This window comes from Podarcis cretensis (assembly GCF_951804945.1).
Source record: "Podarcis cretensis genome assembly, chromosome: 5".
NCBI classification, from domain to species: Eukaryota; Metazoa; Chordata; class Lepidosauria; order Squamata; family Lacertidae; genus Podarcis; species Podarcis cretensis.
The window spans coordinates 63431531-63447447 of NC_137174.1; the positions used below are offsets into that span (position 1 = coordinate 63431531).

The following is a 15917-nucleotide window of genomic DNA, read 5'->3' on the forward strand; positions in this document are numbered from 1 at the left end:
CCCGCCCGGCGCGCGCTCCCGCCCCGTCAGTGAGGAGAACGGCCTGCGCTCGAGAGCGCGACTGAGCGTGTGTCACGGCGGGTGTGGGTGTGTTTGTTTCCTGTTGAGCTCGGAGAACTGAGGAGAAAGAAGCGCAGTGAAAGCAGAAAAGTGTGTGTGTGTGTGTGTGTGTGTGAGAGAGAGAGAGAGAGAGAGAGAGTGTGTGTGTTTCCTGGCGCCAGAAGAAGAGGGAGCCTGGCTTTGCGGGGCGCCTTCTCCGCCATGGGCCACCACTGCCTCCGAGCCTCTCCGCGGCCGCTTCTCCTGCTCTGCGTCCCGCTGCTCTTCGCTGTCGCCCGCGGAGCCCCCACGCCCGGGCCCGGGGAGCAAGCAGGTGAGAGACCTCGGCCGTGGCGCCCCACCTCGGGGGCAGGGAGTTGTGGGAGGCCGAGGCAGCCGCGGAGTTTCCCTCGGCAGCCCCGGGCCCGCTCCTTTCCCCGCCCCTCGCCGCTTTTAAACGCCGATTGCGCGGCTCTCCGGTGTGGACGTGCCCTTCGTGGCCCGTGCGTCCTTTCTCATCTCCCCTTTCCAAAACAGCGCCTCGTTTCCGACGAGGAGCGGCGCCGCCGGGGCTTGCCGTGATTTGTTTTATTTTGTTAGCTTTATTGCGCTCTGTGACGCGTTGCCAGGGATCCGAAGTGTTTTCCTGAAAGTTTGTTTTTATGGCCGCGTACGCACGATACCTGGAAAGCCCGTTCGAAACGCAGCGGTGAGAATACGCGGGGGCAAACCCTATAAATCATGGGCGTAGCCAAGGGGGGCACCTGCCTCCCCTGTCAAGTACTGTAAAGGATTGAAAATACTTAACTGAGGTTATGATCCTCCCAACAGGAAGACTGTCCCCCATGTTAAAATACTTAACTGATCAGATACCTAGGTTCCCCACCCCCAAAGCCTATGCCCTATAACCTAAGGGCTACAATGTGAAAGGGTGCCTCAGCAATATGGCAGATTGAATCCAAGCATCATCATCATTATTATTTTAAAAAATAGAGATGGAAAACTGTTATCTTAAAAAGGGGCTTCTTTTTTCTCACATGAAAGGGATTTCCTCCTACCACACATTCCTGCTTCAGAACTACAGTGGTACCTCAGGTTACATACGCTTCAGGTTACAGACTCAGCTAACCCAGAAATAGTACCTTGGGTTAAGAACGTTGCTTCAGGATGAGAACAGAAATCGTGCTGCGGCGGCGCAACAGCAGCGGGAGGCCCCATTAGCTAAAGTGGTGCTTCAGGTTAAGAACAGCTTCAGGTTAAGAACGGACCTCCAGAACGAATTAAGTACTTAACCCGAGGTACCACTGTAATTTTTTGCACACATGCAAGTTTGATTGCCTAAGATTTATGAAAACTGGTGACAGCTCTAAAAAACTGTACTGGACTTAGCGGCTTGAGAAAGCACTGGTGTAATCAGTGTCTGGTCTCTGTTCTTGTTCGTTTGCATTCCTTAAGTTGGAACTGAAGCATTAGATTTACCGTGAGTAAGGTTGGTTTCTTTAGTCTCTGAATTTGAGGCTGAGTTCATTTGTTCACTGAGCTAATGTTATGTGTTTGCCAGGCAATAAATAGTTTCAGCAAAACTCCTGATATCCAGCCATGTGATACAGATTAGTTGCTCCTTAGCACACTTTGATCTCTTGATAGTATAAAGAGTTCTATTGGTTAATGTGGGAACTTCAGATCTCTGGAGAAACTGCAAGTCCAAAGTTGGCTGTTGTACTGTAGTTTGTTCTGGGCTATTCCTTGTGTGGTCTTGGGATAACAGGGTTGCCATTTCTGAATTTCATGATGTGGCAAATTGCTGTATGCAAAAAAGTTTGTTTAGGGTTGAAAATAGCGGGGTTTACCCTTATAAGCATGAATGGCATTGTTATGGTGCTTGTAAGAAGCACCATGCCATATGCTTTGCATACAGAAGGTTCAGTCCCCTGTCATCCCCAGTTAGAAAGCTCATATGGTCAATGTCTAACTTAGTATAAGTTATCCTATATTTCTGGTGTCAGTTTTCACTTGAGTAAAATACATGATAGGATATGGCTATAGCATTGCTTTCATAGTTTACGTCAGTGACCTGCATTGACTAGTTCATTTGAACTGTGTGTGGGCATAGGGACATGTCACTTCCTTTAACCCAGATGTTTCCTTGGCCAGCATTTGCGACTTAGTTGACAGCATTGTGCAGATGCTGGAAACCGAGATGAGTGCCCTGTTGCTAAACCACTTCCTTGTAATTGAGCTAAACCAGGCTGTGTCATGTGCTCAGGGTTGTTCTAGAAGACACTTGCTTAGAACTTTATTCTGTAAAGTTGATTGCTAAACATGACCTCATTAATCAACTGCACAATTGTACTGACACTAATGTCGAATCTTAATGGCATCATATTACACCTACTTTGTGTACCTACCTGAGAGCAGTTCAGCACAGCATATATATATACAAGTAAATAATAGCCATACAGTAGTTTAGAAGCTTCCTCTTTGCCTGAATTTTAATGTCTAAGAAATGATTGTTGCAAATTATGGGAATGAATTTTGGACTGTCTTAATTTTCTGTCCTAAAATAGGAAGTAAATGTTTACAACCATGAGCAACTTGGCTTAGATTCCTGGCATCAGGGAATCCCACAAACTTCTACAAGTAGAGTTCAGCCTTATTTTTTTAAAATAGCAAAATATATTATGGGAGAAAACTGCAATAGTGAGTGACTAACTTAATGCAGGGGCGTGGGTGGCGCTGTGGTGTAAACCAATGAGCCTTGGGCTTGCCGATTGGAAGGTCAGCGGTTCAAATCCCCGCAACGGGGTGAGCTCCCGTCGTTCGGTCCCAGCTCCTGCCAACCTAGCAGTTCGAAAGCACGCCAAAGTGCAAGTAGATAAATAGGTATCGCTCCGGTGGGAAGGTAAACGGCGTTTCCGTGCGCTGCTCTGGTTTCGCCAGAAGCGGCTTAGTCATGCTGACTACATGACCCGGAAAAACTGTCTGCGGACAAACACCGGCTCCCTTGGCTAGTAAAGTGAGATGAGCACCGCAACCCCAGAGTTGTTTGTGACTGGGCTTAACTGTCAGGGGTCCTTTACCTTTAACTTTATGCATTGTCAATTATAAACTAACACATCGTTCCTCTACTCTCTCACAATAGGCTGCCAACAGTACACAAACAAAACATGTGAGGAATGCCTGAAAAATGTCACGGTAAGTGGTATACAATTGCAGAATGCATATTGTAATTTGAAATTGTCTATGAGCCTGCTGGGTGCTGTGATGTTAAAGGCCAGCCCAACCCAGAACTGTTCAGGTGCTCTAGAGTGCATCCACAGGGCTATGCTGAACCAAAGGTGAACGGTTCCAGAAACCCTGCAAATGCAATCTTGGTAGTCAAGATAACCCCAGTTAATTGGTAGTTGCAACCATGAGCTCATATATGTTCATATTCACTTGCTTTGATATAGGCCAATTCGCTTGCTTTGATTTTATCCTTATCTGTGGGGTTGGGGTGCTGGGCTCTGAGCCCAGAAAAGGGGAACTATCTGTTATTTGGTTATTTGCCATCTATGCCCTCATCCGGTCAGGTAAAGTGATGGAAAGTGCTGGCCAAAGTGACATATGCTGTTTGGGTATAAAGAATGTATAAACATTTGCTTGGGCCATCTCCTTGCTCCAGTGTCCTTCCTGCATCTGTAAAGGCTGGGAGACCTGGCAGGCTGACTTGTTGAAAGACTACACCTCTCTTTTAATAAAGCACTAGAAGTGATTGCTCTGGTGCTTTTGACATCCTCCTTAGGTATCCCTGCACCAAACCACTCCCAAGAGCCCTCCTTTGGGCTGGTGGATCAGGACTGGGGCTCAGCAAATACAATAAAAGGAATAATTCTGCATGTGCAGTGAGAATGAATGCATCAAATTGTTTCTATTTTTAATGGGGAAGCCTCTTCCAGAATACAAGCTTTGTCTATGCACAGGGAGCTGTTGGCTTAGCACAGGGGTGAGGAATCTTATTACCGTTGCCCATGCTGGCAGGGGGTGATGGGGTTTGTAGTCCAACATCTGGAGGGCCATAAGTTCGCCACCCCTGGCTCAGATGCTTCTTCACTACACAATCTACTCTACACACACTCAATAGGATGGTCAGTGATACAGAAACAAGCTTGTTGTGCAAAAATTATCAAATCTTGCTTTCTCAAGTAGATTTATAACATCCTGTTTCTTTCTATAGAGACCAGTATAATATTAAGGTAAAGGTAAAGGTACCCCTGCCCATACGGGCCAGTCTTGACAGACTCTGGGGTTATGCGCCCATCTCACTTAAGAGGCCAGGGGCCAGCGCTGTCCGGAGACACTTCCGGGTCACGTGGCCAGCGTGACATCGCTGCTCTGGCAAGCCAGAGCCGCACACGGAAACGCCGTTTACCTTCCCGCTGGTAAGCGGTCCCTATTTATCTACTTGCACCCGGAGGTGCTTTCGAACTGCTAGGTTGGCAGGCGCTGGGACCGAGCAGCGGGAGCGCACCCCGCCGCAGGGATTCGAACCGCCGACCTTTCGATCGGCAAGTCCTAGGCGCTGAGGCTTTAACCCACAGCGCCACCTCATCCTGGGATGAATAGATATGAGGCATAGGCACCACTCTTCATTATACAGTATACTTCAAATAAATTAATTAACTAGTCCCCTTCCTCAACAGATTTAAGTTGCAAGCCTGTGATCTCTTACTTGCAAATTGTATTGTGAAAACCCTCTTCCAATTCTTGAGAAATGTTTCTCAATCAGTTGCTAGTTCGTCCAACTAAAAAGAAATCACTGTTAGTTGACAATAAGTGCAGATTCATGTTTAGGCAAGGAAAGAAGGGTCGTTAAGTACAAAAATTTGAGAGCCAGCATCTTTGAGTTATGTATGAACTGGAGATACCTGAGAATCATCCAATGAGTATTTTGATCTATAATCTACCAGATGTTGCTTCTGAGCAACTTCTCTATGACCTGAACTTGAGCAGGGTTTTTATACAAGTCTCATTGTACTGAAGCATCCAGATATTGATTTTTCTTGCAGTTGTCTGGCTTTTCATATTGGGAAAATGCAGGAAGACTTATTGCATTCAAGTCCTATTGAAAATTTAGTCAAAATAGTTTTTAAGGATAGCAGAATTTGCTGCCAGTTTTGGACAAATGCACTATTAGTTTATAGAACTTATTTGGACTCCCCTGCCATTCCCTATAGAACTGATGAGGAATCATTTTCAGTCAAAAAGCTGCATTCCCTTCTGGGCAATTACTAAGGGACTACATGCCAGTGTGGGCAGGGCTAGAGGCAGAAGTGTGTATTTTACCTTTGTACAGTAGGTTTGCTTCTACACACATTCATGCATCACTTTCTGTTCTCACTTCAGGCAAGCAGGAAATATTATTGAAGTTCCAAGGACACATTCCAGCCAGGCAAAAATATTCGAGAGCCAGCTAAGAGAACAGTGGAGGGCTGCATTTGGTGTCCAAGCCTGAGGTTCCCCATCTGTGCCTTATAAGCATAAAAAATTGCACTAATCACCCAGCAAACAGATTAAGCAAAAAATGGCATCTAAATATGAACATGAGGGCTTAATTTGGGAGGGGTGTGTGATGTTGTTGTGGCTATTTGACTACACAGTGCTTTAACATGCCAGATGCATTGTTTAGAAAGCACTGCAACTATGGAGGCCCTAGAGGTGCACAGTGTATAATTCTGAGTCTTGGAAAAACCACTTCCAATTTGCTGCCTCTTTCTGTAAGAGTCTGAATCTAATGTTAGTCCTTGACCTCTAGGTGCTTTTGACAGGGTACCCTTTGATCACTACAACTTTCTGCTTCTATCTGTGGCCACTTTATACAGTTCATTTACTGATCTCTTATAATTCCCAGTTTCCACATGGTAAGATTTTTATTTGGTACTAATACCATGCATATGTAACAGCCAACTACATATTTTAATGTGGCTGGGATTGTTTTTGTGTGTGGACATGTTAAATGTGATCATGTGTTTAACACAATGAGTAGTTTGTGTCTCTGCTGAATTAAGGGAAGCTTGCTTCAAGTAAGTACAAAGGATTGCAGTTCTAGACTAAACAAGTTTTATGATCTTTTAAAATGACCTACATTTGATGCTTTTTTCAGATGGGATTACTTGGCAAAACGAAACTCAAGCAGACCTAGTGCTTCAGTAGTGCAGTGTTGGGACTAAGGTTGAAGCAGTGCTCTTGAATTCTTGGCAATGCCCTCTAGTCAACAAGATTACATAGAAGCAATATTGATAATGTTGGCATACAGTTGTGTTCCTTTCACTATCTTTGGGCGATACCCAGCTAGTTCATTCTCAGAATAGACTGGTTGAAATCAGTGGCTTGAAGTTACTTAAGTAAATATATTTCAGTGGGTCTCCTCTAAGTATGGATATTGCCCTTCAACTTTATCCTACTCAGCTGGTTTGTTTGTTTGTTTGTTTGTTTATCGGCTTGCTGTATTTTCCACCTCTTCTTTTTCCAGTGTTTATGGTGCAGCAGCAGCAAACAATGCCTGGAATATCCTGTTCGAAATATCCTCCCTCCCAGTTCACTTTGCCAGTTGAGTAAGGCCCGCTGGGGTGTCTGTTGGGGTGAGTAACTTCCAGGAATACTGCATGTGTGTCATTGGCATTGCAATTTTCTTTATAAACAATTCCTGGATTGCTTCTTGGATGCAATAAATATTCCTCTTCTCAATAACTTTCTTTAATATTATTTAGGGTATTATAGGTAAACGTATCAGAAGTTTGCAGTCTCCTTGCAACATGGGCAGATCAAGTTACTACAGCTTACAAGTTGATAGAAAGGAGTGGAACTCCTTTACTTGCTACCAGAAGCAAAATGTTCCGTGAGATTATTTTACAGGCAGAGATATTTTTTTTTCTGGATTAAACAGCAAATCATTACTGCAGCAAGATCATGGGGATTCTTTCTAGTTACGTTCCTATATCACAGCAAAGATATTAGCATTTTTAGTGGTTAGTTAGGTGTTACTAGGATAAGCAGAGTATGATGATGATTCTCCCAGTGTTTTGGTAATTGGAAGGTAAGCAACTTCTGAACATGAAGATTCCATTATGCATTTTGTGGTCAATAGTTTTGGATAGTAAATGCAGCTAATCCTTAAAAAAGAAAATTTAAAGCTATTGTGGTAGCAGAAGGCTCAGCATTATAGATGTCTTAAAGAGGACATTGCCCATGCAATGGCTCATTTGTATGAAGCTGCTGCACTGAGTTTGTCCTCCATGCTTTATCTGGGCAAGTTTGCAGTGATTTGTGTAGAATAACTTAGGCCTATTTTAAATTCAGTGTTTGTTTGTTTTTTGGCAAATGGCTCACTCACTACTTTTCTTGTGTTATATATTTCAGTGAATTTTGAAGCTCTCATAATTACAATGTCCGTGGTGGGAGGAATAATCCTTATTGCTCTTTGTGTTTGTTGCTGTTGTTGCTGCAGGAAAAAAAAGAGCAGAAAGCAAGTATCTGAACATGTTCTTATTTTTTATACCATAAATACCAGTAATATACTTACCTTAATGATACCCCTCAAGTTATGGCATACCTCATCATGTATGTCCTAAATTCTCTTGTTTTGTGCAGACCTGATAAGGAGGATGAGAAAGTTGCCAGAGAGAGAGAGCAGAGAAGAGTAAGACAGGAAGAAAGGTAAGTTGCTGTCAACCTACAGATGTTGTCAGGCCTGCTGCTATCTTCCCTTTTGATGTTAAGACCAGATGTTTGCAGAAAACATCTGGAGTAACAGACTGTTGCAGGTGCTCTTAATACATTATTCATCTGCTGTAATACTTAACGTGTTGGCCTTGGAGGACTTCAGTGTTTATAAGCATCTGGAATTATATTGTAACCTGCTTGAAGGTCCTAATCTTCAAAAGCACTTTGAAGATTCTATTGGTCAAAAGACAGGGTATAAAATTAATCTTGAATGTAGTTAGTTGGGAGCTGTCTTCTCACTAACATAATTTCCTTCCTACACAGGAGAAAACAATGTATACAAAATTATTCTAAATTGCAAACATCCTAAGACATGTTATATTTCTTGCAGGAGAGCAGAGATGAAATCAAGGCATGATGAAATCCGAAAAAAATATGGTAATTGACAATGGCTAGCTGTCAAATGCATAAGATGCTTCATCTTAGTGTGCTATATATCAACATGCGATAGTTACCACTTCAACTCATTACCCGACGGAATGGTGTCCCACAGTTTTTGACTGGCCTTGGTAACCAAGCCAAAAAAAACCCTGATTGCCAGCAATCTCTCTCTCCCATCTATTGCTCCTCCACACAAATGTCAGGAAATAAACCCTGCTCCCTAACAGTTCAGCTGTTCCAGAAATACTAAAGACACTCTGCCCTTAGTAAGGGTACAAAAGTGACTGGAGTTTATGTTCTCTAAGTGTATCATTGAACTGATTTTGCTTAAATGGTAATTTGGGTGTTGGTAATTCTGATAAGCTGTCGTCAGCTTTTTCTTATTATTAGATCAGTACCCCTGACACAAGAAACAATCAGTTCTGGGTTAATCCAAAACGTTATAAACATAATTTATTGTATTATAACTCTTTAAAATACTTGTCCAAAAACATGTTGCAAGAAAGGAGTTGTTGGTTTTTTTTTAACCAGATGCCACATTGTGTGGAATATTTGGATAGGCAAACTATTGAGAAATGCAGTTCACTAGACTTTGATCCTGCCCCCTACTTTCACGAATACTGGCAACCACTTTTCATCACCTCCCTTGGCTACTTCCTTTTCATATTTGCCCCTCACAAATATCTTTGATCTCTGTGTTCTAACCAGATGTTATTTTTTTCCAGGTTTGTTTAAAGAAGAGAACCCATATGCCAAATTTGAAAACAACTAAGATTTCTTTTGAAAAGCCAAAGTAAGCTCTGCCAGTGCTGTCTATAGAATGTGTAGTACAGCTGCTAAAAGATCCAGTAAATTAGATGCCTTAATTGCAAATGGAAAATTGGTCTTACTAGAAGACAGCTGTTAATAAGCAGCAAGATAAACGAACAAGCCAAACATACCTCTGAAAACCAGATGGCCTAGCAGGCTGGAGATGTTAGATTTTTCTTCTTTCTGTCCTGCAGGTGTCTGTGCTCTTACATAGTATAGCATAACCTTTGTTTGCTGGTCAAATGTTGGAACAAATTTGTTCATGAAGTGGAGAGGGACAGTGCACATTTCTTCTTGTCAATCTTTTCTATGGTCAACAAATTATAGCTATTTTTAATTGAAGGGTAGGAGTTGGGTGGTCATATCAAAAAACGAGGTGGGTAGACTATGTGAAAGGAACATAAGCTTTAATTGTGCCACTAGCAAAAAGTGCCTAAATTGACCTTTAAAAACATTCTGTTTGCAGCACAGATGTTTTTATAGTGTGATTGCGAAGGTTTGCACTTTTATATATTAATACTACTTTTTCTTCTGGACTACGTATGCGTGTTCCTTCTGTTCCTTTGCCTCTTTTAAATCACTTCAACTACAGAAATAGTTAGACTGATTTATGTTAGTAACAGTGTGATACAAATGCTTTACTGGTGCTGATTAAATGGCTGCTTGTATTGGAATTTTAAAGGCTCTTCTTATATTTAAGAACTTTGTACTGCTTGTAATTATCTGAAGCAATGTATAATCTTGGAAAGAATGTCCTTAGTAACCAAATCAGAAGAATGAAAAGGTTCCTTTTTTGAAGTAAAGAACCATAATGAAGCCTTGGGGTTGATTTCTGCTGCCTAGAGTAAGGCCTGCCAATAAAATATTTGGCTTGATGCAATAGCCTGTTTTTCTTCAGGCTGTTCTACGTCAAGAGTCCTATGCACTGGAGTTTCTTTATGAAGACAGATTAATAAGGAAAGTAACTTCTTAATGTTTACTGTCAAGTGGAAGAGTGGATTAAAACAAAACCGTGAAATAATGATTTGGAGGACTGGCTACACTTGGAATGTATAAAGTTTGTTTCCAAGGAAACTTTAAACACTACATTTGCCTGGAGTGAAATAGCACCTAGGTCATAAACACAGAACTTGTGAAAAATGTGGAATGATATTGTTATTTTCCCCCACCCCAAAATTGAAAGCATTAGATAGTATAGAGAAATTAAATGTCTGATTTTCATGCCCACACCCTTCTAAAAACACACATACATACGGAGGTATATTAGTTAGTGAAGTAGTAAGATTCCATTGTAATCTTAAACTTTTTATATATGTTGTCAAAGTCACAAACACTCTATTCATTTAAATATCTTTACTCTTCTGTTGACATCTTAAAAACAAGTTGAAATCTGCCGAAATTTGCCGACAATGTGTAGTAAATTCCAGAAATACAGGATATTGTTTTATAAAAACTTTCATACAATTATTCTGCCATATTAACAAGTAAAATGAATTATTTACTGTAGCAAAATTTGTAATTATTTACTTAATAAAATAAATATTTAATATCTTACATCTCTTGGCATTCTATCATTCTGTTGCCCTCTTAAGCAAATATAAATAATAGGGAATTATTGTACCACATGGTCATACAATCTCCTTTTTCTGAAGAATATGAGTATGAGTGGGGAGGGATGTCATTATCTGAAGAAAGTGTTTTTTAGTGACAGAATCACAAATTTGAAAATAAAAATGCTTAAGGCTTATGCTGACTGGTGTGTGTGTGCTCTCTCCTCAAAGAGAGGGTATGACTGGCTGGAATTCTGAACAGGCTCCACACTGCAATGTTTTGTGGCAGGTCCCACATACATGTATAACATCCTCAGGTTGTTGGGGCTGGCAGCCAGTCCAAGAATAAAGCCTGCTAGCAATATATAACACAATGGAAGATGGCCTTGAAATGGGAAGTGAATGAAATGTGTCCTTTCTTCCTTCCTACTCTGCCCTAACGGTCAGGGGTCTCTTTACCTTTACCTTTACTCTGCCCCAAGAAGGCTGAACAATAATACCTTTTGGGGATGGGGATACACTTCAACATTCCACGCAGCATGTTCACCTTGCTCTGTTTATCCACATATATGGGCTATCTACATGACTTAGTAATCAAGTTAGTCTTTACAATACTATTAAGATCTCACTACTTTACGTTGGCTGTTCTAAAATTCTAATACATGTTCTTATTGCCTGGATTACTGTAATGTTTTGGTTCCAGTTTCTCACTCTAAATGTCTTCTATCCTCAGCTCTGTGGCCATCTAATATTTTGCTCACTAAAGCCACACCACTGCACCATTCATTCACTCTTTTTGAGTTTAGTTCAAACTTCTTGGTATTGGCTCTTCTTTCATCTCAACACTAGTCATATTTCTTTCATGTAATACAGAGGTGGGGAACCTGTGAGACGCTGGCAGGGGCTGATTAGAGTTCAGCAATTCTGGAGAGCTACAGATTTCCCTGTTCCTGATCTAATACTGACTTACCTGCTTAACCTCTGGTTTCTTGTGCCATTTATTTCTGCCAGTTCTCTGCAACAGTTCATGCACCTAGTGCATGCACCTGCCTTCCATTATTATTATTATTATTATTATTATTATTATTATTATTATTATTAAAATTTGTATACTACCCTATATACACAGGCAGTTCACAGAATAAAATATGGATATAAAACCACAAAACATACAATCAAAACAAAAACAACCTAATAACCTCCCCCCACATTTTTAAAGGGCAATAAAAGCTACCTAAATGTCTCCTCTTCTATCATTTCTATCTTGACCTTTTAACAGTCTTCTCTCTTCCTAGATTTCTGCATTGTGTGCAATATTTAACAAACTTCCCATCTTCTTTGTTGCTTCTAATATACGTACAACACTTACGAAAAGCACTTCATTAAAAAATGACATATAGTGAGGCTGTGTGCTGAGTGAAAGTGCAGTCCTACAGGTATCTACTAAGAAGCCTTATATGGCACAATAGGGCTTACTCCTTACAACAGAGCAGGGGTGGGGAACCTGCCCCCCTGCAGATGTTTTTTGGGAGTACACTTCCCATTATCCCTGACCATTGGTTATACTGACTGAAGCTGATGTGAGTTGTCGCTCAACATCTGGAGGGCCAGAGATTCCTCACCCATGATTAAGGGCACAGGATTTCAGCCTGAGAGAGGGTCAAATAACACTCATCTGACTGCTTTCAAGATATTCTTTGGGAAGAGATCAATGAGTTTTTATCCTACTTAGAATATTTTGTACCTCTTCAGGGTGAACTACCTCACCACCCCAATGAATCCCTCTCCTCAAATATGAGTTCTATCTCAAAGGAAACCATTGGGGAGGTTTTAGAAGTTTTGGAAGTTAATCACCCAATGCGGAAATATTTCCCAGTTGTCCCAAACCAAATTTAGGTACATGTTGTTCCTTAGTAAAGGGGGAATAGCTGCATTAGGCAGAGAGCGTCAGGACTACTGTGCTTAGAACTGATATTCTTTTCTCTACGTCGCAGATTGCAGAGAAGAAGGCACAGATGAAAGAAGCAGTGTTTATATGCCACACTCTAGAATTTTGAAAGAAAACCAGAAGTTAAAAGATTTATTTACCATACAAAAAACTCAGTCAAAGCCCTAAGTTATGCTTTTGATCAATTTAACAAGACGCGACATGATCAATGTCTCCACTTCCTTGAAATTGCCTCAGAACTCCCAACAAGGCTCCATTGTTTATGTTGCACATATCCAAGGTACTTATTAAGATGTTTTGCCACAACTACTGGTACAACATACCGTGCAGGGGTTGCCCAACTTACTGGATTAGCAGTCACATAACACAAAATGGCTGTCATGGGGGAGGAGCACAGTGTAACAAAATTAAAGTACAATGCAGAACAGTCATTGCTGATTCACCTTCTCCCTCGACCTCACAAATGCAGAGGTCTGCACGCATACAACACTGTTAAGAGGCTGCACACATAACTGTTAGGAAGATTTGTTTGTAAGGACACATTCCCCAATACCAGGAGGGATAAAAGGTTCCCACCCCCCACTCACTACACACACAAAAACCAGAGACAGATGCATCTCTCTCTCTCACTCATGCACATACATGCACCTCTTTCTCTCTGTCCAAGTGCATCACTCTTACAATTCATGCATACAAACAGATCACACGCACACATATCTCTTCCTCAGACACATAAACCTCATGGCACAAAACTTGAACAATTGAATTCTTTCTTAGTTCTTCCTAAACCAACCATAGCACAAGGAGACACTGATGCTGGGCCAAATGAGCCAATGGTCTGACCCAACAGGGTTGTTTGGGGTCATGGAGGCAACCTGTGTGTGACCTTGATCCCCATCAGATATGGCTGAGTGGATACCATTGCTATGGTTGGTTTATTGCCCTGTTTTGTTATGAAAGTAAGTCACCTTCCATCATCTTCAAAAACCTTCCAAATTCTAAGGATATTTGCTAGGAAAAAAGTACTGGACTGTACTGTACTAAGAAGACTGTAAAAAATCCTCTTAGATAAGTGGAATGCCTTTTTTTTGCCTTTGTTTTCTTCATACCAATTTCTTGTCTGCATTCAGTGTCATTCAGATATAGCTAATTTCCTGACAAACTACTTGGCGGAAGTAGTAGTCTATCTATTTGTATGGCTGGTAAGAATGTATTTGTGTACCAGAGTACTGGAATTTCTGCCTCTGTAGGGGTGAATTTGGCAAGTCAATATAAAAGTGCAAATATCTGGAAATAATTGTCAGATTTTATTTTTAAATAATATGGAAGTTGCCAAGAGAAATATTAATTCAGTGATCTATGAAGATTCTTTGTTGCTTTCAATAAACAATTTTTACTTATAAAGCAAAGGACTTAGTGGCTTGGCTCAATAGATCTCTGAGAGCCTTTACAAGTGGCCACAAGAATACTCTCAAATGCTCTTTTAATTCTAATCTGGCTTCGTATTAATGAGGGATAGTAAGATACCTTTTAGAGTTGCATATAGCACTAGTGAATATTGGAAATGTGAAATGAGAAACTCAAGTCTATTATTTTTATAAAATAGCATTTCATTTGTAAATGTGGCTTTTTTAACAAAAAGGTTCAATTTTCTGTGAGAATGATTAATTACTCTAGTTTCAGCAAAATGACATACGCTTACACAAATTCTTATTGCTGAAAATGAAAGAGTAATTTCTGCACCTTTTCTAATTTGGATTAACTAATTCCTTCACTAGTGATCTCTAATAGCTTACCCAGATGATCAGATCAATGTCGTCCCATGCCATTTGTAGTCTTTGTAGTGTAAACTTGTAATAGCCTTACTGCTCCAAGTGAAACATCCATGCCTCGTTTTCTTTCCTAGTCATATAAATATGAATACTGCACATAAAGTACAGTGTGCTTGCTCAGCTTATTAAGAGCCAGAGGAGCAATTAGGGGCACTGAAATGTTAAGAGACATGAAGCTGATATTAGGCTTTACCAGAGTTTGTGCTTAAAGAGTTTCAGCTCCTTTGGGAGTCCAGCCTTTGCAGCATGGGTGCACCTTGGCATAATTTCAAAATTGCTCTGCAACACTTCAGTTCAGACCTCTGGCAAGAGTGATTTGTCCATCACATTGCGGCTTGCTGTTGAAACAGAGCAAGGAGAGAAAGAAGGGGTGACCCCACCCACTATTGGCTTCAATCCTTGCTATGTATTACCTTGCTCAGGGAATGCAGCAAAAAACGTTCTTTCATAGGCTAAATGCTGGTGTGAGGGACAAAATATTTATTTCAACTATTTGGAGCCCACTTAACACTACAGTCTCTAGTGTACTGCAAGTTTACAAAAATAATATAAAATCAGTTATAATTACCAAAAAATCAGAAAACTTGTATAAAAAATACCTGCTAAAAGAAGTATTCACCAAGTATTCATCAGCAGGTAGGTATGATGCTGCTCTGATGCTATGAGCCTTCTCCAGTTTTCTGTGCTGTGAACTAACTTTGAGCTGTTGTGGCCCACTGCAGCTTAATCCAAGTTGTAAACTTGTTTATAGATTGATAGAATCGTAGAGTTGCAAGGTACCCCAAGGGTCATCTAGTCCAGTGTTTCCCAACCTTGTGCCTCCAGCTGTTTTTGGACTACAATTCCCATCATCCCTTGCCACTGGTCTTGCTAGTCAGGGATGATGGGAGTTGTAGTTCAAAAACAGCTGGAGGCACAAGGTTGGGAAACGCAGGAATCTCAACTAGTTAATACATGACTCGTCTCTGATGGCAAGTAATGTGGGGTTGTTGTTGTTTTTTTATTTACTGTCTTTCATCATTTCATTATTAGATTGTATTTGTAAACTGCATTGTTGTTGTTTTTTATTTCAGCCAAGCAGTTTATAAATTTTATGAAATAAATAAATATTTTGCAATTTGCCTAGTTTGTTGGCCTCCCAGGAAATATTTAGCTGCCACGAATGAATGAAGCGTTTTCTTACAGCTTTTACAACCAAGGTAGGCTTGAAGCGCAGCAGCTAAAAGGTCCTTATGTGAATACGTGTGGAAACAGAAGGAGACGTTGTCTGTGTACGAGAGCAAATGCGCGATGCCTCGAGTCTATTTCTATAATCGGCTTCTTAGGCCCATGACGTTATATCTCCGAACAGGTCATATAGGGGGGCTATGGAGGGCGACCCTCCTCCATTCCCCAGGCCTTCGCCCCGCCCCCTCCTTCCTCCCGCGCCCTGACGTGGCTCCTCCCCTTCCCCATCCCCCCCCACCCGCGCACCTTCTGCCGCCCAAGCGCTCCCGCTTCAGCCGGCGATGACGCACCTTCGGCGCCATCGCCGCCGCCTCCTCCGCCCTGGCGAAGCGCGCTCCCGACGGGGAGAGCATCGCTCGGGAGCGCGCC

General features: G+C 41.4%; 1 protein-coding gene and 1 long non-coding RNA gene across 2 annotated transcripts; one reads left to right on the plus strand and one right to left on the minus strand.

Annotated features, from left to right (window-relative positions):
• The first annotated feature begins 45 nt into the window (after positions 1-45).
• Positions 46-10545, plus strand: PTTG1IP (PTTG1 interacting protein). Its single transcript, XM_079976945.1, has 7 exons — positions 46-373; positions 3182-3234; positions 6551-6659; positions 7438-7543; positions 7669-7734; positions 8132-8178; positions 8907-10545. The coding sequence occupies exons 1-7, from the start codon at positions 262-264 to the stop codon at positions 8951-8953; spliced, it is 540 nt and encodes a 179-aa protein (XP_079833071.1). The 5' UTR covers positions 46-261; the 3' UTR covers positions 8954-10545.
• Positions 10546-14730: 4185 nt separating this feature from the next.
• Positions 14731-15712, minus strand: LOC307216546. Its single transcript, XR_013839135.1, has 2 exons — positions 15252-15712; positions 14731-15133 (listed from the first exon to the last, which is right to left on the minus strand). It is a non-coding gene; the product is annotated as an uncharacterized lncRNA (long non-coding RNA).
• Positions 15713-15917: the final 205 nt, after the last annotated feature.